Source organism: Colobus angolensis, unplaced genomic scaffold, assembly GCF_000951035.1.
Source record: "Colobus angolensis palliatus isolate OR3802 unplaced genomic scaffold, Cang.pa_1.0 Scaffold493, whole genome shotgun sequence".
NCBI lineage: Eukaryota > Metazoa > Chordata > Mammalia > Primates > Cercopithecidae > Colobus > Colobus angolensis.
Window position 1 is genome coordinate 120,806 of NW_012118410.1, and position 26,331 is coordinate 147,136.

Consider the following 26,331-nt stretch of genomic DNA (forward strand, 5'->3'; position numbering starts at 1 on the left):
AAAGGGAGGGAGGGAGGGAGGGAGGGAGGGAGGGAGGAAGGAAGGAAGGAAGGAAGGAAGGAAGGAAGGAAGGGAGGGAAGCAAGGAGGGAAAGAAGAAAGGAAGACAGAGAGGCTCAAAAATTTGAGGCAATTATTGTAATGTTTCTCCAAAACTATGCCTTAATTAATTATACCTATCACATTATTGAATTCACTTCTGTTTTAAACATGTGTATAAATATTACCCTTCTTTGTATTTGGTAGGGGCAATGACAAATGTTTTCTAAAAGGAATACTTCTAATGTGGACATTGAAGTTTTATAAAGATAAGAACTACTAGAAGTTATGTATCCAGCTGGATGGTTATTGATTCACAAAAGTATAGTTGATGTTAGCTTGCCTCACCCAAAGATCCACTGAAAAAAAGAATTTCATCACTGTGAAGTACAAATTCCTCCAATTTAGGCATCAAGGAGAAGATGTGCAGGCAGTAGGAAATCTTGGGCTTAGGTATGGACCTGCCTACTGGTTTTCCTAATTTTAAAAAATGAGGATTATCAATCACATAAGACAAAACAGTTAGAATCAAATTGCATAACAGAAAGGTATTTTTATTCCACTTTTAAAATTCTAAAAACTTTCCTTTTAGAATCTATAAGGCTATTTCAAAGGGCAATTTAATACTCCTTGGAAAATGGAGGAGAAAAGCAATTAAAAACCAATGTAATAAAATTAGATTCCATTTCAGTTACCAAATATGTGCAGTGTGCTTTATGCATGTTATGGCTAACACAGCAAGTCTTTGTTTTATAAATCTAAGGACATCACAGATAACAGAAGTTAATTTTCTAAGGTACTTAAACTGTGCCTTAGCTGCTTCACCTGTAAAACGGATCAGTAACAACAACTATTTGTTGGGTTACTAGAAGGATTGAATGAAACGTGTACATAACTTGCCCTGACTAGTGAAAGCACTTGGTATTTTTTAATGAAGGCCACCTGGTAGTGAAGAGTGTGAAGTCACTTTCTCCCTGGTCCCGAGGCCCCACCCCTTTTCCACTATACCACACAGAGCATAAAGGAATGGAAGTCTAAAAGCTCCTGAAGATATCTTAAAACTTTAAAATATTTGATCAGGTACAGAGGCTCACGCCTGTAATTCTAGCACTCTGGGAGGCCAAGGCGGGTAGATCACCTGAGGTCAGGAGTTCGAGACCAGTCTGGCCAACATGGCGAAACCCCATCTCTACTAAAAATACAAAAATTAGTCCAGCATGGTGGTGCATACCTGTAATCCCAGCTACTCAGGAGGCTGGGGAAGGAGAATTGCTTGAACCCGGGAGGTGGAGGTTGCAGTGAGCCAAGCTCGTGCCATTGCACTCCAGCCTGTGCAATAGGAGCAAGACTCCATCTCAAAGAAAAAAAAAAAGTTTAAAGTATTTTAACAGAATTCTACTATTTAAAGGCCAAATAGTAAATTTTGAGCTGCCACTTAGAATTCCAATGAAAACATATAGTATTTCTTGCCCTGAATCAGCAGTGAGAACAAACTCCTGTTCTGCTTCCAGTAGTGGGTGTGGTATTGGTAGTACAAGGGGTAACCCTATAATCAGGCATTATTATTAAAAATTAAAATAATAAAATAAAACATTGATATTGTTCCATGGGGGAAGGTACTAAATTCTATAAAACAATATTTAAACAATGATTTAAAGACTTTTCATGAACCAGGCAGTTCCATGAGATACAGAATAATAGCAGTGAGCCAAACACAACCAGTATGTAGTGCGTATCCATGGGGTAAATCATGTCAGAGACCCACTGGAGAATAATATTAGCAGAGAGTCAACTACAAAAAATATCAAAAGATATTCTTATTCTGAGTCTCAGGCAGTTACATGCAAAATGACTAACATATCATTATCAATGTCAAGGGACAGTTGGTAAAATGAAATCGATGGTCCAAATTTCCTTGTAACTTCATTGATTTGAATGTACATGTTTTCGCATTTAACATGTGTGAAACCAGAGTTGAAAAGAGGAGATAGAAAATTACAGTCAATTTTGACTGGCAGCTATTGATAGAGTTGCCACAATGCACAAACACACAGACATGGCTGCCATTCCTGGTAGCACAACTGCTGCAGAGCTGCAACCAGCGACATTTGAGCCAAGAAACCATTTAATGGTTATCTGAGAAAAGAATGCGTTGCTGTCTGAAAACTTTCTGCAGACAGCTTCCGGGAAGATCAAGAGAGTTCCACCATATAAATGCATAGAAAGGTTTAGATGAAATCCAGATATGACAGAGGGGCTCTCAGAAGTGCTACTTTAGCAATGCCTCCGTGGGCCAGAGAACCTGTGAGGACAACAGGGCCATAGATGGACATGAACTGAAAAGATTCAGAAGCAACTGCCTACAAAAGTACTATAGAATTACCTTATATTTACTTAGCTTTGCTTTTATTGTTATGTATGTTTAACTGCTAAATCATAAATATCTATGTAAAAATAAGCCTAAGATAGCTCTATCAATAAGTCAAAAATAAAAATCTAAATGGAAAAAATATTGTAAACTTTTAATATAGTTAAACTGGCAGCATTCTCCTTTCTTAATGGTATTTACTGGTGCTGCTTTTCATCTTAGATTTGATGAAATACAATATATTTGATACAGAATGCTACAGTTTGAATATGTTCCCTTCAAAATTCAGGTGTTGTCAATGTGATAGTATTAAGTGGTAGGGCCTTTAAAATATGATTAGGCCATGAGGGGTGCTCCCTCAGTAATGGGATTAAGGTCCTTATAAAAGAGGCTTCGAAAAACATTCAGTCTCTTACCCTTCTGCCTTCCGCTATGTGATGACACAGCCAACATTCTCCGGAGAATGCAACCCTCACCAGACAACCCAACCTGCTGGCATCTTGATCTAGGACTTCCCAGCCTCCAGAAGTGTGAGAAAATAAATATCTATTCTTTACCCAGTCTCAGGTATTCTGTTATAGCAGCACCAATCAGACTAAGACACCACTTTCATCTGGTCTCCTCATCCCTCAAGCACCCCCTCTTTTATGAGAACTTTGTCAATCTTCTTTTTCTACTGTCCTGCTTCTTGATATGTGGTCCTTACATTCTGATTCTATACTAAGTTTAGTCCCCACAGAAGATAAATAAAGGTTAAGAGGACAGGCCTAAAGTCACACTGCTGAGATTCCAATTCTAACTTTCCTGGTTACTGGCTGTGTGACGTTGGGTAAATTATGAAAAACCCATGTTTACCTCAGATTCCTCATCTGTAGAATGACAATAATCTCATAGGATTGTTGTAAAGATTAAATGGGATAATACACAGGGAGTGCTTTGAATTATCCTGGGCACATATTAAATTTTTTTTTTACTGTTGGCAACCATATTTTTTGATGTTTTTGTTTTTTAATTGAGTAATAAATGTAACAATTTTTTTTTGTTTTTTTTTGAGACAGTCTCACTCTATTGCCCAGGCTGGAGTGCGGTGGCGTGACTAAGGCTCACTGCAAGCTCTGCCTCCCAGGTTCATGCCATTCTTCCACCTCAGCCTCCCGAGTAGTTAGGTGCCGGCTACCACACCCTGCTAATTTTGTTTTTTTTTTTTTTTTAGTAGAGATGGGGTTTCACCATGTTGGCCAGGACGGTCTCAATCTCCTGACCTCGCGATTCACCCGCCTCGGCCTCCCAAAGTGCTGGGATTACAGGCGTGTGCCACCGTGCCCGGCCATGAATGAAAGCTTTTATTCTATCATATACTGAAAACAATTTTCATTAATGAGTCACAAACTTCTTTTCTGTTCCCACCTTCCACATTCTATTGCCCAGCTGATATGTAGTAAGGACTTGTGTTCCTCCTCCTCCTCCAATACAAAATCTTCTATCATTATCTTACATGTCATTTTGTTAAGTTTTCCCAGAAACCCTCTGATTCGTAACCTCACTTTTGAGATAATAGAACAGACTGGAAAGGATTTAGTAACTTACGTAAGGTCGCATAGTGATATAGTTTGGCTCTGTGTCCCCACCCAAATCTCTTCTCGAATTGTAATCCCCATAATTCCCATGTGTCAAGGGAGGGACCTCATGGGAGGTGGCTGGATCATGGAGGCGGTTTCCCCCATTCTGTTACAGCCAGGTGTGAAGAGCTGGGATTTGTATCCAGGCCTTTGTGACTTCAAAGCTCTCATGTCCATTTCTGGCTCCCGTGTAATCCATATATATCAGAGGAAGAAAAGGAAAACAAGACACATAATGACTGCAGAGTTGCAAGCTCATTCTTAAGGCAAGCAATTATAATTCTTAGCAGCTTTGTGGGGTTCAAAGTCAGGTCTGAATGATCCTGGACTGTTCTTAACTACTTCACTCTCTTTTGCCTTTATTTTGGTAGAGGGTAGAAGTACCCTTTAGGGAAGAAATAATTCTTTCCAGGGACAAAATTTGGGTCACAAATTTATATCAAATATATCTAAAGGGAGATGTGTCCAAAATGTAATCTAAGAAGTAAATTAGGGTTTGTGCTGAACACATCAAAATGTCTTGGTATTTTGTCTAGCAGTTACCATATACTAACATGTATGTGATTAAGTACATTAACCATAGTTTGATTAGCTGTAATTGCAGAAATCAATTGATTCTTACTAGTTTTAATTGCAGATATATATCCCTCTCATAATTCATAGTAGGAATATATGACCTAAAGAAAATCTTAATTCAAATAGTACCTCATTGGGAGTCTGAGGTGGGAGGATCCCTTGAGGCCAGAAGTTTGAGGTTTCAGTGAGCCACAATCACACCACTGCACTATAGCCAGGGTGACAGGGTGAGACCCTGTTTTCCTGTCATTTTAGTAGTTTTTGCGTGCTTTCACAAATTACAATGTTTAGTACATTTCTGCAACAGCAAACCTAATTGAGTTTATAAAATATTATTTTATGAACTTTATTTGTATTTATGGTTTTATAGAAAAGTAAACAGGAAATTCAGAAAATCTGAATAATAACAAAATCACACCATAAAGTGAACTTCCAAAAAAGGGAAACTTGGTTTCCCAGGTATGAGGGAGAAAGCCACTGTCCTTCCAAGACAAAGTCACAGTGTTCCTTCAGGTTCCCTGAAAATAGGAAATGCCCTGTCTAACCATCACATATAACTTCAGCATTCAGTTTCTTTAGGCTTACGAGAAAATTTACATAGTCCTTCATTCATTCTACAATATTACTGAGCACTGCACCATGCCAGATAATGCACTAGGAATGAGGGAAGCACCAAGCGGGGAACAACCCCAGTGGGGACAAACCAGATGTACTGATGGCCTGGTGGAGGTCATCAAAAAAAAAAACCAAAAACTTGAGGTTATTCACAGATCCCATGTGTGTCTCAAACCTTTCACAGGGTGTGTTTAGCAATGCTGTCCACTGAGCACTTCTGCAGATGGGAGACTGAAGGTGTAAAAGGAAGTGACTTAGACAGCTCCGCTCACCAGCAAAACCAAGAGACTGGATTTAAGAACTTCTGATTTACAGGCAAAGATTTTTTTTAATTAAATGTATATTCTTCACTCAAAATGGATATTTTTGTAAATGCTATTATGTAGATTAATTAACTTCCAAAATGAAGTTGAAGTTAAATTGATTGAGCTAAAGGGATCTAAAACAATGTATACCGAATATACAGTGTTCACAATTGGTGCTCATTATTCAGCCAAGAAACAAATGAGATTCCACAGACATCCTGTTATTGGTACATGAATGTACTTCAAAGTAGACGAGTTAGTCAAAAAAGTGTCCATAATTACATGAATGTACTCTGTCCTCAGGGTAACTCTAGGTGGTGGGCGAGGGGGGCGGGTGGAGTAAGTTTTTCATTTAAAATTATTCAAGATTCCTCTTTTAAATTAAAAAAAAATCCTCAGTGGGACAGCAAATGGCCTGGAATGAAACTAGAAGATATTCATTATCTAGATTCAGATGAAAGATGTTTTAAAAGCTGCCTTATGTGATGTGATTTCATTAATAATATAAACCATCCTATTCTTTGACAAACACTTACTTGTGAACTTTACTGCAGGCATACATTTCCCTATTTTTAAAAAGTACTTTTTAGGGCTGCCCACCAGTGTCATGAACTTTTCTAAATATGCTTATCAGATCAAGGAGGACTTGAAGCATAAGGTTTTAAGGCTGAAAGATCAGGTTTTCAAGCCACAATGCTGGCCCCTGCAGAGCCCTGGGGCAGCTTGGAGCTTTAGTTTATGAACAAAAGGGTTATGTCTATGTCTTAAAAACCAGGGCTCTAAGTTCAAACTAAGTCCATTCTAGAAAAATGAGTCTTTTTGGAAGGAGCCACAGAACGCTTTAGGTATACTTCCCAGGATTTGACATCAGACAAAAGCCAGGATTCAAGGAGATGGAAGAATGCCAATCGTCTGCCACCAACCTGGCGTGCTATCATGGACAGGCCACAAATTCCTGGCACGTTAGTCTCTTAACTACACAATTTATGAATCAGATTAGGTTATCCCTAAGGTCCTTTTCATTTCTAAAATTCAAATTCGTACATATTCCTCCTAATATTTACCATACATGTTTTTTCTTTATATTTACTTTCTCCTCATCTCGTATCCAGTGGGAAAAACAATAAGCACCATCATGAAATCATCTCACATGATGACATTTCTATAAAACCCAAAACACTGTGATAAAACGTCTTCAAATTAATGTCTGGGAACTGGTGACTGTGTTAAGCATGCACAGTAGTTAGTCCACTTGCCAAAGGTCCTGAAGCCAGAAAGTAGTAAGGCTGGGATTCAAATCCAGTACTCTGTGTCTAATGAATGACCACTGAAATACTGCTTATCTGGAGGTGAATCACAACACATTTCAGGTGATGGAGATTCAGGGGCTGCGGGAACCACAGCAGAAACACAGGTACAGAAACTCCATACACGGCCCCTATTACCACCTGACAGCCCCCACCATCCCATCTCCCACCGTGGTGAGCTGCCATGACTGGCACAGAATCGTACAAGAGAAGGCTACAACATACTCCTATGTAACAACCATACCAAAGAATCCCAGCTCATAAAATGGATTTATTTCACTTTGGTGTGCAGTGTGGGAAGAGCCACTTTTTTCTTTCTTTCCAGTTAGAACTCTGATTTTCCATGCTGACCATAATGCTATAGTACCATAAACATTTACATATTGTCAATTTAAACAATGCACAAACTCCACCACATTCATCAAAATGTGGAAGATGACAAAACAGGCCAAGGCGGAACCGCTGTGAAAGCCGTAACATTTATTGAAGAGCAGACATATGTTTGCAAATCACCGTGTGCATGGGCATACATTACATGGTTCATAATGTTGTTCCAATTAGGCTTTTCATAGTGCTTTCTTATAACATCCTTTTAAAAAATAATAATAACTGAAAGGAAAAAGAAAGTGTCAGTTGCAATTACATTTACAAAACCAAACTGCTGCTTTCAATTAGAGTGAATCTGTGCTTGGCTACTCAGATATACACATGTAGATTTTCCAAGGCCCATGCACACACTTCTGTAGGGGCAGAAATTTTCTATGAACAATGGCTTTAATAACCCAAATAGTATCTCTAAACACTGACAAGCTTGGGGAACAGGACAACAACTGCAATGAACAATACAATTTCTAACGTTTGTCCCAGTCAACATATCACTTTGCCCTGGAGATATTTAACACAGCATTTCATTTTTGGAATGATAAGGGATAATTCATCTAATTAAGGGTATTATAGAGAATATACCTATAAAACACATTTCCCATCTTAAATAATATTTAGAAGTAGATTTATTGTAGATTTACTTCCTTTTGGTCGGGTGGAAGAAATTTTGGCAAAATTGTTAAGAAAAAAAATACTGCTTAGCTCTAAACATGGAACTTAGCCTCTCGTTTTCCTCTGTTAAAAGGTACCTCTCAACTGCGGTAATAAAAAATAACACTTAATTTCCAGGAGTTTAAACAATTTTTAAAAATTATCTATTTGATAAGTAGAAAAGTTATGTTCTTCATTTTTTCTTTTCTTTTTTTTTTTTTAGACAGAGTCTCACGCTGTTGCCCAGGTTGGAGTGCAGTGGCGCGTTCTCAGCTCACTGCAACCTCCACCACCTGGGTTCAAGCCATTCTCCTGCCTTAGTAGCTGGGATTACAGTGCACGCCACCACACCCAGCTAATTTTGTTGTATTTTTAGTAGACACAGGGTTTCACCATGTTGGCCAGGTTGGTCTCAAACTCCTCACCTCAAATCATCTGCCCACCCCAGCCTCCCAAAGTGCTGAAATTACAGGCGTGAGCCACCGTGCCCCACCATTTTTTTCTGAAGTACCTACCATTATTTTTTCCCTTTAAGCCTTTTATGGAAATATCTAAAATAGTAGTGATTAGTAGTGATTAATGATCATGGACTAGAAAGTTATTTATCTCCTCAGAGATTAATAATGTAAAGCTGAAGATGATTTTTTAATAAAAGATTCTGATAGTGTAAAATATCTGATGTAGGAATATGTAATTGATGACAACTGAGGGAGTTAATAAGAGTAAAATTAGAAAGCTTTAAAAGAGAAAGCTAATGGATTTGCTCTGCTCTGCACAATTTGTTTGATTTAATAAAGTAACTATGTGTTCATCTATATGACTTTACTCTAAGCACAAGATGTCAGTTGATATAAAAAATTCCTAACACTTTGTACTCGGTCTGAGAATTGGCAGTGTAGGATCAGACTTTCACTTATTTCTCTTATTCATCCCTAGATGCAATGTTCCACCCTGTATGCCTTATTTGCCTTGAAAATTCAGAACTCTTCCACCTGCCTGAACCTATTTTGATACCTAATTGAATATTACATATAAGAATCTACATAAAGCACATGTTTTGTCCAAGCATTTTAATTACGTTAACTTGTTTTTTTTGTTATTTTTCAACCCCCGTGAAAGTGAGCTGTTAACAATACTCAGGCTCTTATAAAAGAAAAATTCAGACATGCTCATATCAATTTTCAAGCAGGTGCTTTCCAGTCCTTGGTACATTTGGTTTTTCTTTTCATAGAAAAGAGTTTGCCAATCCACCATCATCTGCTTTGTATCTTGGCTGGATTCTTCCCAGAAGATGCTATCAGGGAATAGCCCATTTGCACTCCTAATTTGTAAATCAGTCATAAAATCAGAGGAAAATATACATATGCCACTTACTCATTTGTACATCAAATTTGTCAATCTGAAGCTGCCATAAAAAGAAGAAAGCTAATGAAATACCTTCATATCTGTCTATGTGCCTATTTCCCCAGACTTGAAACTGCCGTCCTTTATGAATTTGCTGTTTTGTTTTGTTTTGTCTTGCTTCGAGACGGGGTCTTGCTCTTTTGCCCAGGATGGAGTGTTATTGTTTCCTTAAATCAAATTCTTTTCATTCAATCAATAAACATTTACTGAACTGCTATGATGAGCCAGTATTGTAGCCATTTTTATCCTTCCTTAGATAAATCAAAGGGGACTTATTCAGTGGGTTTCAGGCAATGATAAGGAAATGTCAATTTATGTCTGAGTTTTCTAGTCAGCTTTAAGGTAATCTCTTCTACATAAGAAGAAATAAGACAACTGAGAGTAAAGAAGGGAAGGGAGAGAGGCAGTCAGCACCTGCTACACGCCTAGCACTGAGCCAAGGACTGTATGTGGGTGTAAAACTCTTAAGCCTCTTAAGAACTATAGAGGTATTTATTTTTCCCATTTTACAGACAAGGGAAAAGAAGCTTTAATGAGTTTCATAACTGCTCAAGATGATTCCCCAAGCTACAGTATAGCTTACATCCTTAACAGATTCACCACAGGAAAATACTACTGGAACAATTTTAGCATTTAAACTAAGACTTGAGTAACTCCGAAGTGCAGACTCAATGCTTATTGTTGTCATTGTTTATTGCACAACAACAAGATGCTACAAATACCTCTGAACTGAGAAACTGCTTGAATGCTCCAGGTTGAGAAACTACTATCTTTTGTTGCTATAAATTCAGTTTTTCCCACAATTACTGGTTCGGCTCCCACATGGGTAAGGAAAGAGCCCTTAACATTATGCCTTCGCTATGCCAAGAAATCTTTCATGTGAATAAAATCGTTTTTTACCTCCCTAAATTTTAAGATGAACTAAAGAAAATTTTGTTATGACCCTCCAAACTCCTCAATATTATCAAGTAAAAGTCTATAATTAGTCTCTTTTAATGCTCTAGGAAATGCAAATCAAGACAATACTCTAGTTTTTATAACATATTTATTCTTAGTCAATTGCTACTTCTTTTATATTCAAAAGTTAAATATATTATTGGTGTTTAGATAAAAACAAAGAAACACTGAAAAAAATACTCCTCCTAAGACTAATTGTCTCCAGATACAATTCACTGTAAAAATAATTCCTTTCTCTTATATTTTACCTCTTACCTCATCTTGATTTTAATGCAAAGGAATTCATGGGCATCCTTCAATACTTCTCACTTATTTGAAAGTTTTCTTCCTCTAGCTTTAACTAAGATGTCTTTTAAAAATCCACTGGCTTTTTTGCTGACTGTGACTCTTACTTTAAGTAGAGCATTATTATTTTTAAATTCTAACAGCTGACACAGAAAGGTTTAAACTTGGCAAATTAATTGAAGTTAGATATTACTCAAATAGAAAATAAAACTTGAAATGACCAAGGAACCCTTTTTCCATTGCAGTAGATTGCCTCATAATGCCCAAGTGAAAGTAATAGATTTTTCAAAACTTACGTTCTTTCTAGCAAAGTTTAACAAGTGCATGCAAATGTACATCTGTGAAATAAATTGGCCACAGACGCAACACCTGGAAATGAGGTCAAACAGGAAGCCATTTGTTATCACAATAAATTATATCTGTAATCTATACAGACTCCCCTACCACTTAAAAGAATCTATCTTAGGAATTTTAAAGACCCTAGTTCATTTGAAAAAAAAAAAAAAAAGATGAAAGGTTGACTGGAATATAATCCTTATGAAACTGCAAGCTTTTGTATAGTTTAAGGACAACCTATACATGCTTTTAAAATTTAATTTCCTTACATTTGTACATAATAATGAGACTGATTTTACTCGTGCCTGAATTAACCTATAGAAATAGCTAAACTATTTAAACTTCAGATTTTTAAAGCAGTATTGTATTAAAATTGCCCTTAGAAACCTAATATACCTCTTAATTGCCTATCTATTCTTAGGAACCAAAATGGATCAAGAAAAAGTGAATGTAAGTTTCTTTCCCTTTGAGAGTTTCTTATTCTTCTTACCATGACAATGCTGACAGGAACTTACATCTTGTACGTACTTCTAAGTAGTAGATTCCGTAATGCAGTACTACTTGGGAGCTCTCAAAAATTGACAGCCTCAGGAGCCTGCTGCATGTCAACATCTTTTGCCATGGCTTCTTTCAACTAAGTTTTTGGTCCCATCAACATGGTTGCATTTTCTAAGCAGAAAATAAAACTACCAGCATCCAGGCTGGGTGTGGTGGCTCACGCCTGTAATCCCAGCATTACTGGAGGCCAAGGTGGGTGGATCACTTGAGGCCAGGAGTTTGAGACCAGCCTGGCCAACATGGTGAAACCCCGTCTCTACCAAAAATACAAAAAAATTAGCTGAGTGTGGTGGTACATGCCTATAATCCCAGCTACCAAGAGGCTGAGGCAGGAGAATTCCTTAAATCTGGGAGGCAAAGGTTGCAGTGAGCCAAGATCGTGCCACTGCACTCCAGCCTGGGTGACAGAGCAACTCTGTCTCAAAAAAATAAAAAAATAAAATAAAAAAAAACTACGAGCATCCAAACACAAGAACAATAAGAATTAGAACAATTCTAGAGTCATCTTAATTTCCTCCCCCCACCTCAATCTACTCTCTTTTTTGGCCGTAGTTCTACAGGGCTCCTCAGGCCACTGCCACTGCCGACCTCCTGGCCTCCACAGGCCTGAAGTCAGAAGCCTGAAGAGCAAGGTGGGATAAAGCACTGCAGCTCAGAACAGGCTGTGGTCTGTGCCCTGGCAGTCTCCATAGAGTGCAAGAAACTAGCTATGAGGTAAAATAGCTGGCTCTTGCTTGATACATGTCAGAGCAAGACACTTTTATTAGTCCTAATACTAAACCTCGGCCAGATTAAATTTAAAAAGAGAAGTTAGAAGAAATTGTCTTCCCTTGGTAATGTTCCTTAATTCATCAGCTTTATCATTGTACCAATATACAAAATAACTATATAAAAGCACCTTAAAATAAGAATTCCTTCACCAAACTATTCTATGTAGAATTATATATCATCTTATGAAAACATGGTCCTATATGAAATGAAGTAGAATGTATACCAGAATATAAAAATTAAAGCTACTGTTCTCAAATTAAAAGCAAAATTGGAAATAATATAATTACTACTTAATATCAGAAATCTACCTTTTTGTTATATTGTACTTAAAGTAAGTTATTACTCAAATGCCTTAGCCAACCTCATCTGTTTTCATTAAGAATGGACGGGAGAATGCCAAGAAATGCATAGGACTGTATCTCATAATGATATCTTCTTAAAAAATGAATTCAGTACTTCTTTATGCGTGATAGTTCACTGCCTTATTTCTAGCTGCTATAAGCCAGTTACCCAGTTTACTAAGTTGATTATTCCAGAAATTGTCCAAGCAAAAAGTTAAGCTGATGAGTATTTCCAGGGTCATCATCCATTTCCCTTTTTGAAAGAAGGTTCTAAATATGCCCTTTTCCAGTCTTCAGGCACCTCATCAGTCCTCCACGAGGTCTCAAAAATGATATCTAGCGGTTCTGTGATGACTTCGGCCAATTCATTAAGTACTCTAGGATGCCAGCCATTGGGACCTGTGGATTTGAACATATCTGGGTTATTGAAGTTCTCCTTTACCCATTCTTCCCCTAGTCCATCGAGGATTTCTGCTCCTATTTTTAAGTCATACTTGTCTCTTTCTGCTTACCACATGGACTTTTGAAGAACAGCCCTAAGAGTTTTTGCTTGTTATCTATCAATTTTCTCTTTCAAGCTAATTAACAAAGAATGTATTTTATCCTTGTCAAGCCTATATTTTGTTTAAAAAGGTCTACTTTATTTTCCTTCTAAGAGGTGGAAACTTAAAACAAAAAAAAGGTTAGATAAAATATACCTTATAATAGTTCATCCTAAGTCACACTACTCAGTACTACATGTTAGCAACGTTAGTACTACAGCAACAGTCAATACATTGTGAGACATTCCAAAGGCAACCTATCTCATGCTGGAAGAGCACTTATCTATTCAGCTTATAGCTGCAAGTGCTAATTCGAAATGCATCTTCCAAAGTAAAAATGATTCACAATCATATTTAATCATTATCATCTGTATGTATAAACAGTAACTTTTTCACATAGGCATATAAAAACCATAGCTGTATGTGAGCTGGAAAGAGGTTAATTAAGTATTTCTTACAAAGCAGCAACCTAGTCGAATTCATTTGCTGTGTGGTCTTTGCCATCAAAGTTCTTGGGTTTATATTACACTAATTATCTCCAAGCTCTGATAGTTGTTGACAGTTTTAACCCCTTCATTGTCACAATTATCCCTCTGAAATTGAAAAGCAGCAGTAGATTACATTGCACTGCCCATCTGTCAGGGCTCTGCTGTGTGCCCACAATCCCTTGACAGATCTAGATGGACAAACAAGAGGAAGAAAAGGAAAGTTGGAAGGAAGAAGAAGGATGCCTGAGTCTTTCCTGGGAATTTTGTGCTGCTTAGATCCAACCACTTGCTTATTGAGTTGGAAAACTATTGGAAAAGGTTAAATCAATTTTGTTCTCCTTTCTTTAGTTTTGCTTTTCTAGTCTCTATCTCTCCAACCTCTCCAAGCCTTGTAAGCGCCCAAAAAATAAAAATCATATTGCAGACATCATCAAGACTCTTTAAAAGAAGAATTCTGTACATTTCTCTAGGGTACAGCAATTTGTTGGAGCACCTGCCATTTTCACCCCTGCTCAAACAGCCACCTGCTGACGGCAATATGTTAGCTAATATGTCATTATTAATTAGTTTGGGTGGCACCATCAGGCAATCACATCTAAATAGATGGAAAGTATTACTATCCAGGCTCACGAAGTTTCTTTCTCCAGAGAATCAAGCTATTTTGCTGTAATACTAAGTAACGATATGTTACCACTAATTAATATATTCAAATAGTCGCCAAAATAAACCCATATCCAACCCAACACCTCTATTAAACATCAGCTCTTGTTATAAACTGCAAAAAAAGTAATCTTCAACCTATCTGAACAAACCAAGTTGTTGGGCTTTTGCGGGGAGAGAGGAGGAGTGAGGGAAAATTCTGTAGAGAAGGGAAGTTACCTGAATATAAAGAAGGTAACACTTTGTTTTTTTTTTTTTTTTTGAGATGGAGTCTCGTTTTGTCACCCAGGCTGGAGTACAGTAGTGCGATCACGGCTCACTGCAAGCTCCGCCTCCTGGGTTCACGCTATTCTCCCGCCTCAGCCTCCCAAGAAGCTGGGACCACAGGCGTCTGCCACCACGCCTGGCTAATTTTTTGTATTTTTAGTAAAGACAGTGTTTCACCGTATTAGCCAGGATGGTCTCGATCTCCTGACCTTGTGATCCACCCTCCTCGGCCTCCCAAAGTGCTGGGATTACAGGTGTGAGCCATTGTGCCTGGCCAACACTTTGGTTTTTAATGCTCTAATAAATGAATACATAAAAGGCGTTAACACCAAAAATTGCATTTACTATAGAGTACAAGAAAACTAGCTATTTGTGTCAGAAAAAAATCCAGGAAAAGCCTTAGGTTATAGCGTTAGGGGTCACTCAGATGGCAGCAAGACTACTTCCAGGAAAAGAAAAGGCCACAGAGGGAGTCCGCTGTATCTTGAGGACATTCTCATTATAATGCAAGATTCCATGTCTGCCCCATGTTCAACAGACTTCTGCCTGAAGTCAGAGACATGATCCTGCCTACCTTCAAAGGTCACTTTGCTCTAGAAACATAGAAAAACAAAGAAAATGCCTTTGGACGGATTATCATCTAGCAAGCAAAGACATCCTGCCTATTAAAGTCATCGAACGGTGTGAACCATGAAGTCATTTCACAAATCTAGTGTCAAACTAACAGCCTCCAAAACCTCTCATGCCTTTGGTTCCACAAAAACAAATCACATTCATTAGACAAGTCCAGCCTTGCAATCTGCTATTTTTCATTCTTTGGGGGAGAGGGTGAGGGGCAGCATTTCCACAGTGGGTCATGGAGAGTTTCAAGACGTGAGAGCAGTCACAGAGAACAATAATTAGTGGAGCACATGTTGCTTCATGACCATAGGACACGTCAGTGACTTCCCTGTGCCGAATGCGCCTTCATTCTTTTCTGGCTAATCACATTGTGGCACTCCAGAGGCCGGTCTTGATAGATCTCACTCTTTGAGTGGAACAGGAATGAACAGTTTTAAAATTCTGACAAGCTTGAAGGAGGTAACTGCTGAAGATAACTCTTACAGACAAATATGCATTTCACAGAGCTGTTCGCATATGTATCACACATTTCTCCTATTTCATTTCCCCCCTAAATTCTCAGGCACACCGCTATGAAGAAAATTAAACCTCTTTCTTCACTCCACCAAGAAAAATAATCTAGTCACATGTGTTCACAGTCTTCTTTCTTGGTCATCATACTAGGTTGACTTAAAAATCATGAAAGGCATTGATCCCTTCTTAAAATTCATGAAAGCTGGCTGGGCACAGTGGCTCACGCCTGTAATCCCAGCACTTTGGGAGGCCGAGGCGGGCAGATCACAAGGTAGGACAGGAGACTGAGACCATCCTGGCCAAAATGGCGAAACCCTGTCCCTACTAAAAATACAAAAATTAGCTGGGCGTGGTGGCGTGTGCCTGGAATCCCAGCTACTCAGGAAGCTGAGGCAGGAAAATCACTTGAACCTGGGAGCTGGAGGTTGCAGTGAGCCAAGATCGTGCCACTGCACTCCAGCCTGGCAACAAAGTAAGACTCCATCTCAAAAATAAATAAATAAATAAATAAATAAATAAATAAATAAATAAATAAATAAATTCATGAAAGCCAACCATTGCAGGAATACCAAGTTATATTTTGGTGTCTTAACACCCCTAACATTTTTTGTTTTTAAAGATAAGGTTTTGTTACTGTTGTTTTCTAAAGTGATTACCAGAAGTTTCTTTGTAGTGTGCCAAATTATTATCTACCTATTTCTAGGAGAACACTGCTAAAATGTTTACATCACAGTTGGTCTATTCTCCCCCTTTGACTTTCAGATCACTCTCAATCAGGGAGTTTTTACATTCAAGCCACCCAAACCTAATTCTTGGGTTGTGACTTTCGCAGTTTCATTTGTTCTAGGCTTTTACAGGGTTTGAGGGGCCCTTCATTTCAGAGGCTAGGCAGTTCTCCTATGCCAAATCTCCTATCAGTGTTAGAATTCTAATCTGAGAAGCAGGGAGAGGCAGTAAAAGTTATTTAACGAATAAAGAAACTATTATCCTATGGTTAAAAATTAAGATTTATGAGATTGCATTTTTTTCTCAGTTGATTACTCTGATTTTTAACTGACTTCAAGTCTGTTACTCTTTTTAGCTTGTGATTTTCCCCCTAATTAAAGGCAATCAGAGTGATATGCAGGCTAAACACCATTCAGAAGTCATTTCTCTATTGTGACATTATTCTAAAGGATGTAGCTCAATTGCAGCTGTAGAACCAGTTGACACACATTTTCCATATTTGGTTGCTGAAGAAATATAACTGGTGACTGTATATTAATAGTATGTGAAATTTGCATACAATTTGGGAGACAACTGTGTAACAAAAAAATTGATGATGGTAGGATTGCTGCTTTCCATCCTTCTGGGTAACACGGGGGCACTAAGCAGAGTCTTTGGGTGGTTGGTGACAAGACACAAGATTTTTTGACCTCATGACAGAACTCAACTTCAGTTTTCCAACATTCAGCTACGTCACACTGGCTATTACTATAGGACCAAGAAAGGTGGGAATTTGTGTGGAGAGAGAACAGTTAAATATAGCCTCACTGTAACTGTAAATTTCTCCAAGGACAAAACCCCCACATTTTACATTTGTTCATATCTCCTATAGGAGCATTATATGTAATGTCAGCCATTACTATTGCTGATTGATTGAATCATCCCTACTATAATTTTCACCACAATTTTTCACTAAACTAAATTCCTTTTAGAAAAGTTTAGTCTAGAAAGTCAGATAGTCTTTATTGCCTATACAATAAAGAAAACATGATCAACATATGTTCACAGAGCCCATATGTGTCTTAACGATCATCTTTCCTCTAAGCATCTCCTCTTCGGCTTCTACACTGGGGAAGGCTCAGGCTGGCTCCCGAACCCCAGACGACTGAAGGATGCAATGTTAGGTTATACAAATAGCTGGCATACACGTGTCCCAATATGCTCTTTTTCTATTTAAAGATAAGTCTTCTAGGGTACATTTTCTAAGATTCTATAGAAGAGAAAAATGTTTGGCCTACTCCAAAATGATCCACATTATGATCTACATGTATTTTCTTTTTTTCCAATTTTAGAAGCAAATATTTAAATGCCATCCTAATTATAAACGCTTCTCACTGTCCTGTCTTCATCAGAGGTGTGTCCTTGGTAAGTGAAGTTATTTTCTCTACTTCCCAGAGAAAAATTCAGGGCTTCTCGCTGCCTCTTCAGGGCCACACAAGTTCTAACCTTCATTAGGACTTTTCTGCAGCTTTCAGCAAATGGAAAGTATAGTAGAGAGGCTGGCTGGACATTTTCCTATGGCTTTTTCTTCAGGAAGAAACTATCAGAAACAAATTCAGTGTTTAAAAAACAAAGCCTCTCTGTTTATGCTATCCTGGGGCATTAACCGATTTTATAATTTTTCCAACTGCATAGCTATGCAAATTCCCTACTTTCTTAAAAGTACTTTGCTGTACCCATCACTGACACTTCTGAGAATGCCAACTTCCTACACAAAAGAACAACCCACAGGGCTGTGGTCTGCAGGCGACAGCTCCCAGAGACAGCTGCTTCTGAGGCTAGCGCCGCCTTACTGCCTGGAGTCAGGGACATGCCTTATCTCAGTCAGGAAGAAATGACTGGGACTCTAACTGTTGGGAATTTTGTACTGTACTTTCAACCACTGTTTAATAATTAACAGCTGATCACAACAAGAAGCGGGGGCAAGGTCACCACTCTTTCAAGAAGTTCAATAGAACGATTAAGGAGGTATTTGGTAGTTGGAAAGGACAGTGATGTTAAGAACAAAGAGGGAGCTTGGGCATATTTACACATGGAGCAGAAGGATTCCATGGAGACAGACTAAATGCAAAAAACAAAGGGATAATTATGAACCATAATTATCACTTGGGTCGGAGTAGATAAGGAGGGAGTTAGTCTTAAAGGGGAGAGGGGTAATTTCTCATCAAAATCAGAAGGAATGAAGACAGATGGGTCAGTGGGCCCACACATTTGGAGGTCAGTGGGAGAAGGAGGGAGGGAGGGAGTGTGCTGTGGACCACTTCTCAGTTCTGATAGGCCAAGGCTACCTGCAGAAGAGCCCACGAGAGGGGTAAGGGCAGAGTTTCTAGGAGGACAAGGGAGAGATTTGAAAATAGCCACCAAGAGAACTGTGACAGGAAATCAATTTGACAGCTGAGGGCAGGTTTAGATTGGATTGACTGGAATCACAGTGATAGGTGCCTTTAGATTTTTTCTCTGTCTTGTGATTCAGGTCCTCCAAATACCATCGAAAATGTGATCAAGACACAGGCTTTATAATTACGCAACACAAGCCCAGAACAGAAATAGCCATAAATACTGGAGTGTGCTGAATGCCAGTGTCTGGCCTCTACTGCAGTTCTTTAAAATATGGTGGGTTTTTGGATACAATGCTTCTGTTGCCTGGCTCTCACCAGGCTCCTGGGCTGCTCACTTAAGGTTCTCATTCTCTCTCTCCTTCTGCCTCTCTCTCTCATCAACCTACTCCACAGGAAAATCATCTATTATTATATACTAATTGTCTTTGAAATCACCATTAACATTAATCTGCTAACTCATACTTCAGTTATCACCAATATAATTGCCATGACAGTGTGCTTATAGAACATACTATGATTATTATTACCTGCCTGCCCCAGCAACAGCAGCAAACGGCTGGTAACATTTACTGTGTGAACTCCCTCTGTGCCTACCTCCCGGGGACTGTGATGAGAATGTACACTTTTACATAATCACCTTTACTTCTTACCACAAGCCAATGTGATGGTGATCCTAGATTCAACTTTATAAGTGAAGAATCTGAGGCTTTAAAGTGTAGACAACCCGCCAGGGTCAAACTGCTAATCAGTGGCAGGGTGGTTCTGTGCAACAGCAAAGCTCATTTTATTAAAACCACTTCCATGCTCTCCAATCATTTTTTATTGGGAAACTGTAATGGTTGAATAGCATCCCCCTGCCAAAATTCACATCCACCTGGAACCTCAGAATGTGACCTTATTTGGAAATAGAGTCTCTGCAGATGTTCTTAGTTAAGGATCTCGAGATGAAATCATCCTGGATTTAGGGTGGGCCCTGAATCCAATCCCTGGTGTTCTCATAAGGAAAGGAGAGGAGAGGACACAGGGACACACCAACAAGGGGCCAGGTGAAAGTGGAAGCAGAGAGTGGAGTGGTGCAGCCATGAGCCAAGGAATGCCAGAAGCCACCGGAAGCTGGAAAAGACAAGGAAAGTCTCCCCTAGAGGCTCTGGAGGCAGCATGACCTTGCTGACACCTTGATTTCAGACTTCCGGCTGTGACCTGTGAGAAAACAAACTTCTGTTGTTTGTTGGTGTTATTTTGTTACAGAAGCCCTAGAAAACATGGGCTCCTTTGCAGGAAACACAGAATTTTAAATGCCATTAGAAATATTTTTTAATCCCTTAATTGCTTTTGGTGATAGATACAAAGGTGATTTTAGACAAAAGTTATTTTATTTTTATTCAGAATATAAAATGTTATGCATGATGCTTAGTTATATTTAATGTCATAATGAAAAAGTTTGATTTCTTCCTATTCAATAAATGATGCAAACTGTTTAAATTATGTATGAAAAATATGATTTGTTAAAATACATAAAAAAACTATATGTTTATATGTTGACTCCATGTATATTAATACGCAGACTGAGATTTAACTATTGGTTACAGCATCAAAAATAGAAAATAGTCAACATATAGAACTACTATTTTTCTTTTACTCAAAATATCCACGGGTTTATTTATTATTGACTTGAATATTTGTGACTTATTTTAAATTGCAAGACAAGAAAGAAGGTTTTAGTGGCCACTTCCAAGCATTGCTCTAAAAATAACATACCATCGTTGTAGATATAATTTATTTCTGATAAATTAAAATTGAAAATAATTGCCAGTATTTTTGTTTTTATATCAGTTATTGAAGAATGAGAGTTTAATGTGTGACATAAGCATACACATGCTCTACAAGTGAAAGCTCTACAAAGTTTTCATTTTAAAGATAAAAATATTTAAGTAATTGTCTCTGATGTATTTAAAGACATAATGAAAAGTCACTATTCCCAACCTGGGAAACTTTTTGTAATTTCATGACAGCTCAGAAACCTCCATAACAATGCTATGTTTCTCAGAAACTTGAGAAACACTGCAATGTTGTATCCCAGCCATTCTCTGGTTTTGGTTCTAAGAGTCATTTGAATTCTTAAAAATTACTGAAGATTCCAAAGAGCTTTTGTTTTATGGGTTATAACTATTGATATGTACTATATTTTAAATTATAACTGTGAAATATTTAAAATATATATTTAACTCATTTTAAAATAACACTAGTAAATGCATTACATGTGAACACAAATAGTTTTATGAAAAATAAACATATATTCTCCCCAAAATTAAGAACGGCATTGTTCTACTTTTGTGCATATCTCTGTATGTCTCTTTATATCTGTTTATATTTGATCTGTCGTAATATGTTTTTAATTGAAGTATATGAAGCAAATCTGGCCTCACACAGATGTGTCACTGAAAAAGCAGGGAGTGTCTGAACAGACTTTTCAGATAAATAATTGTAGATATTCATTTTAATACCATGGCAAAACTTGACAAGAGATGGTTTCTTAAAAGTCACTTGCCATGTGAAATTTGAAACCATATCAGTCAACTTTTCTTACTGTTTATTACATTAAAATCTTAGTCAATCTTCTACTTTTAATTGACTTTTTCCATCATACATGATTTTATGGTATCATGTATTGGTCATTTGGGAAATATTCAGTTTCTGAATTATGCAGATCTTCCAAATGTCAACACATATCATTATTCAATATATTTTAAAAATCCCATGTGTTAATATCACCACCCAAGGTAGCCTAATCAAAAAAATCTTTAGGCAGTATGAAACTATCAAGGTCACTGGGACAAATAATAAGTTTTCTGAAATTCTTGTTCTCAGTTGAACATTCACATTTTATCATCAACAACAAATGCTGTCAATCATGTTTCTTGAAATATTAGGTTCACTTTAGTTATTTTTAAGAAATCTACCAAATACCCAAGTCGAAATAAGCATGGCTTGTTTCTCAGCTGCTCTTTCAAGTGAAAATGGTGTTACATGGAAGCAGCAGCCAGCTGAGCCAGCAACTCAACCAAGAGTACAAGTGGTTTGCAAGGGGACAAGATTTACATACATGTCCATTTGCAGCAGAAGCACTGTTTGAGTAGTTCTCATTTTGTCACACAGAATATTCAAAATCATGTACACAAAGGTTGAGATTTAATAAACATTAATTTCTACTGCTTCATCAAGGCTATTTTAAGGAAAAATTGCTTCTTTTGGCAGGTGTATGTGGGTGTGCATATGGGTGAAGAATCCAGTAAGTACTAACACAGTTTTGACGCTAACATTTTTATCCGCTGTTGCTTTTGTGCTGCCAGTGCAAATGCCCTCCCAGTGAAAAAGGCAAATAACATCACATTATAGTATTGTTATGAAATAATTATTACCTTGCAGACCCCCTGAAAGGGCCCTGGGGACAACACTTTGAGAACTATTGCTCTATACCACGTCTGGATACAAGAAGTCAAGGTAGGTATCACAAAATCAGCATCAAGTGTCAAACCAAGTCGTCAGTCTGAAATAGAATTCTGCCCATTCAAATGATAGCTCCATCCTAGCAATCACTCCACATTCACCCTTCTGGCTCTCATCTGACTTAGCCCGTTCAGGAACTGAGAAGTCTGGAACCTTCCTACCATTGAGGAAGTCTGGTGAGGGGGTTGCAAAGACGGCTGCTCTGCCTGGAAAAAAACATGGTTCTCTGAAGGACTGTGCTTGCCAGAGCTTTTGAAGCGACCCAGCAATTCTGAGTGCAGTCAGTCTGCCATATCAAAATAGCCTGTGGCCTCCTGGCAACGAAGCTCAATTCCCCAAACACTGAAGCCTGGCTTCCACCGGCCATGACCTCACTTGATGAATCGGAAGGGGCGAGGAAGCAAGACAACAGCCGTCATCCTCTTTAGCAATTCTTTCCCAGGCACATATGCATGTTGATATGGTTTGGCTGTGTCCCCACCCAAAACTTATCTTAAATTCTAGTTCCCAAAATTCCCCGTGTGTCATGGGAGGGACTCGGCGGAAGGTAATTGAATCATGGAGGCGGTTACCCCCATACTGCTGTTCTCATGATAGCGAGTTCCTGCAAAATCTGAAGGTTTTATAAGGGGCTTTTCCCCCTTTTTCTCAGCACTTCTCCTTACTGCCACCATGTGAAAAAGTACATGTTTGCTTTGCTTTCTGCCATAATTGTAAGTTTCCTGCGGCCTCCCCAGCCCTGCAGATCTGTGAGTCAATTAAAGCTCTTTCCCTTTTGAATCGCCCAGTCTTGAGCAGTTCTTTAAAGCAGTGTGAGAATGGACTAACACACATGTTCAGTGGCAGCCAGAATGAAGGAAGTCCAGGGTACCCGTGCTGTTTTCCATCCCATTACCTCATCTCCAATTTTGGCAGGGCTGAAAAAGAACACTTTCAGACTTCTCAGAAAAAAAAAAAATGTTGTGATGTGGCTTTCAAGTTAGACCATTGCTAACTGCTTTAAAAGAACGGACTTACAAAGTCATCTGAATAACCCTCAAGATGTTGACTTTGTCCAAATGAATTCGGAAAAAACGTAAATAGGTGACCTAAAGCAGGAAAATATGTAAATAGGACTGAGTTCTATCATGCATTGGAGACCTTACCCATTCATGCTGGGTGTTATACAGTGACAATTCCTAGGAGAATGTTTAGGAGCAAAGCCCAGATAAAAGGACCTCTCAGCCAACCTTATGGCATGGTGTCCAGAGTGGGTCCAGAGTGGTTGTAGGTATGTGAGTTTGTATATGAGAGAAAGAAAGAGACAGAAAGAGAGAAAACAATTTGGAAGTTGGGGGTAGGGAGTGGAGAACACATGAGGCATTCTACTTCAAACCAAACCAGCCAGCCTCTAGGTTTTCCCCAGCAGTCATCCCATCCCTTCCTGCCAGGACAGACATGAAGTTCCCTGGGGGAAGCAGGACAGGGCAAAGGATCTGCTCAGACTCTGGATTCAAAGTCCAGCTCTGCTATTTCATGGATGGATGGCCTTGGACATATTACCCAACCTAACCACTCTCTGCTTCAGTTCCGCATCTACAAAATGGGAACCACAGTAGTACCTACATTCCAGAGGGTTATCCTAAAGATTAAATGGGCTAATATCTGTAAGACTGTTTAGAACAGGATCTGGCACAGTGGAAGGCTATATACCTGTCTGGATGATTTTTCCAGTACCTGTCCTATACAAAGACATGGAATTATATATCTTAGTTCAATAGCTGAGTGATGTAAACCCACCCCTAAGGAGGCATAGATACTTAGGCACATGTTTAGAACAAAAACATAATGGATGTTCAGCACCATTATTAAGTTAGTCATCCACAAATGTCATTAGAATAAATCATGAATAATGTGTATGCTTTAAGCACTGTTTAGCCATTAACTTTAAAATTTTTCATTTAGCTTTGTGATGCATGCTGTATAGAACATAACTACCATAGTAGATGTCAGCTTGTTAAAGCATAAAGGCCTTTTTAATTGTTTTTAAAAACACAGATGGCCCCTCTGCACCCCTGCCCCACACAGGCATGTGTATGCATGTGCACAAACACATACACAGAGTCACCTTACTGTTAGGCTTTTCTTATATTCCTGCTACCCTTTGATTGAGAAAAAGTACTGCTTTAAAAAGTGACCAAAAATGTAAGAATACCTTCAAATGTATTTATATAAAACACTATTTATGCAGATGTTCACTGACAATTGTTGGTGTCTAAATAGGTTCCAAGAGTTTTGTATTAATTCCTCAAGGGTCTGTGTTCTTTGTATTGGGAGCCACTTTCCCAGGGGAATGGTATCTTCTGAAGTGGAAATTGGGTTCTTAAAGAAAATTCAATTACATTAAAATAAAAATTCATTAACTGAGAAAAAGTTGAACCCCAGAATCCCAACTTCAAATATAACATGCTAGCAGTGGTTAATGTACAACAGGCAAGGGGTCTTTACAGTATTATTTCAAGAAGCAAAAGGCCAACATTTTATACGTCTTCTCTCAGAATAGCTGTATTTCCTCTCCACATAATCTCCCACAGTTAGCCTTAAAACATTTCATTGTTTACTCCTTCAGGAATCTGACTCATTGCAGCAAAGACATTAAACAGCAAAGAACACAGATAATCCCTTGTAGTTTCTGCAGGAACCTCAATTCCAGAGACAAAATAGAAAGGACCCAAATTTCTTGGAACTAATACAGACCCATGAAGACATCCCTGAGCAAGAACATTTTTCAGAAAATTTAAACTCGGATAACAAGGATTTTAGATCCTCTCTCCTGCTGATAGGAGCTTCCTCTGTGTGACACAGAATATAAACCCAAACACTGACTTTTGTTTTTCAGGTTTAAAAGTATTAAATATATATAAATTAAAATGTTAAAGTATATATATATATGTAATACATATATATAAGAATCACATTTAAGAATAAGGTATCCAATTCTTTTCTTCTGTGCTTTTCATTTGTTTGAGATCAAATAAAAAATAACCTTTCACATTACTGCATTTTACTATCACTTTAAGGGAGTTGTTTTTATTTTAGGACATAATGGGCAAAATCATGCTATTTAACATTACATTATATTCACACATCATGGAAGTTAAATAAAGACACCTTGCTGATTTCTTAATATAGATTCAGCTAAGATTAGTTATGCATCTGCCACCTTAACATTCAGATTGGGGGTAGAAAAAAAAGGCTTAGTTAAAAATCACACTTGCATGGTAAGTGCTTAGAATTTCATGGTTCATTTAAGAGCATCACAATCAAGAACTTAATTATGTTAAAAGAGAATGGTATTTCCTTAACAGCCAAAATTACATTCCCCCTTAATTTCTCTCCTTCACCCCACAAAGTAGATCATTTTCCTTAACCTCTTGTTTTTTGACCTATGAAATAAGGGAGTTAGCTAGACGATTTTAAGATTTGGTTCTATTATGCTATAATTTTATGATTTCTAGGGAATAGACTGATGAGGAGAAAAAGGGAACAGAGCCCAGATGCAAACGAGAATTTGGCCAGTTCAGTTCCTAAACAAAACAATATTTCCCTTGGCACCTAACAACTGAACTGTGCCCCCAGGGCACTGTCAGTGCTCTGAGAACTTGGAGTGGAAGGGCAACAGGCATTATAGAATGGCAGCTCTCCCAACCCCTCTACTGTGTTTTCACATTGAAACTTGTGTCTAACAACATGCTACTCAACAAATCACTGAATGCCAAAAAACATGGATGCCTCCCAATCAAAATCTGTGTGTTATGGCACCAGGATGGACTGAGAACTACTAATGGGAGTGTGTGTGTGTGTGTGTGTGTGTATATATATATCTAAGAGGCATAAGTGCCGTTTTGTTACATGAATATATTGAGTAGTAGTCAAGTCTGGGCTGTTTTAGTCTAACAGTGACCCCAATAATGTACATTTTTCCCATTAAGTAATTTCTCATCCCTCAACCCCTCCCTCCTCACACCCTTTTGAGTCTCCAATGTCTGTTATTTCACATTCTATGTCTATTCGTACACATTCTTTAGCCCCCACCTTAAAAGTGAGAACATGCTGTTTTTGACTTTCTGTTTCT

At 38.2% G+C, this 26,331-nt stretch overlaps 1 protein-coding gene across 1 annotated transcript in view; it reads right to left on the reverse strand.

Moving 5' to 3' along the window:
• Positions 1-11,521: 11,521 nt before the first annotated feature.
• The window catches only part of SAMD5 (sterile alpha motif domain containing 5), a 57,236-nt gene continuing 42,426 nt past the window's right edge, over positions 11,522-26,331 (reverse strand). The window contains exon 3 of the mRNA XM_011959447.1: positions 11,522-12,914. Coding sequence (XP_011814837.1) covers positions 12,852-12,914 — 63 coding nt within the window. The 3' untranslated portion in view covers positions 11,522-12,851. The remainder of the gene's footprint in view (positions 12,915-26,331) is intronic.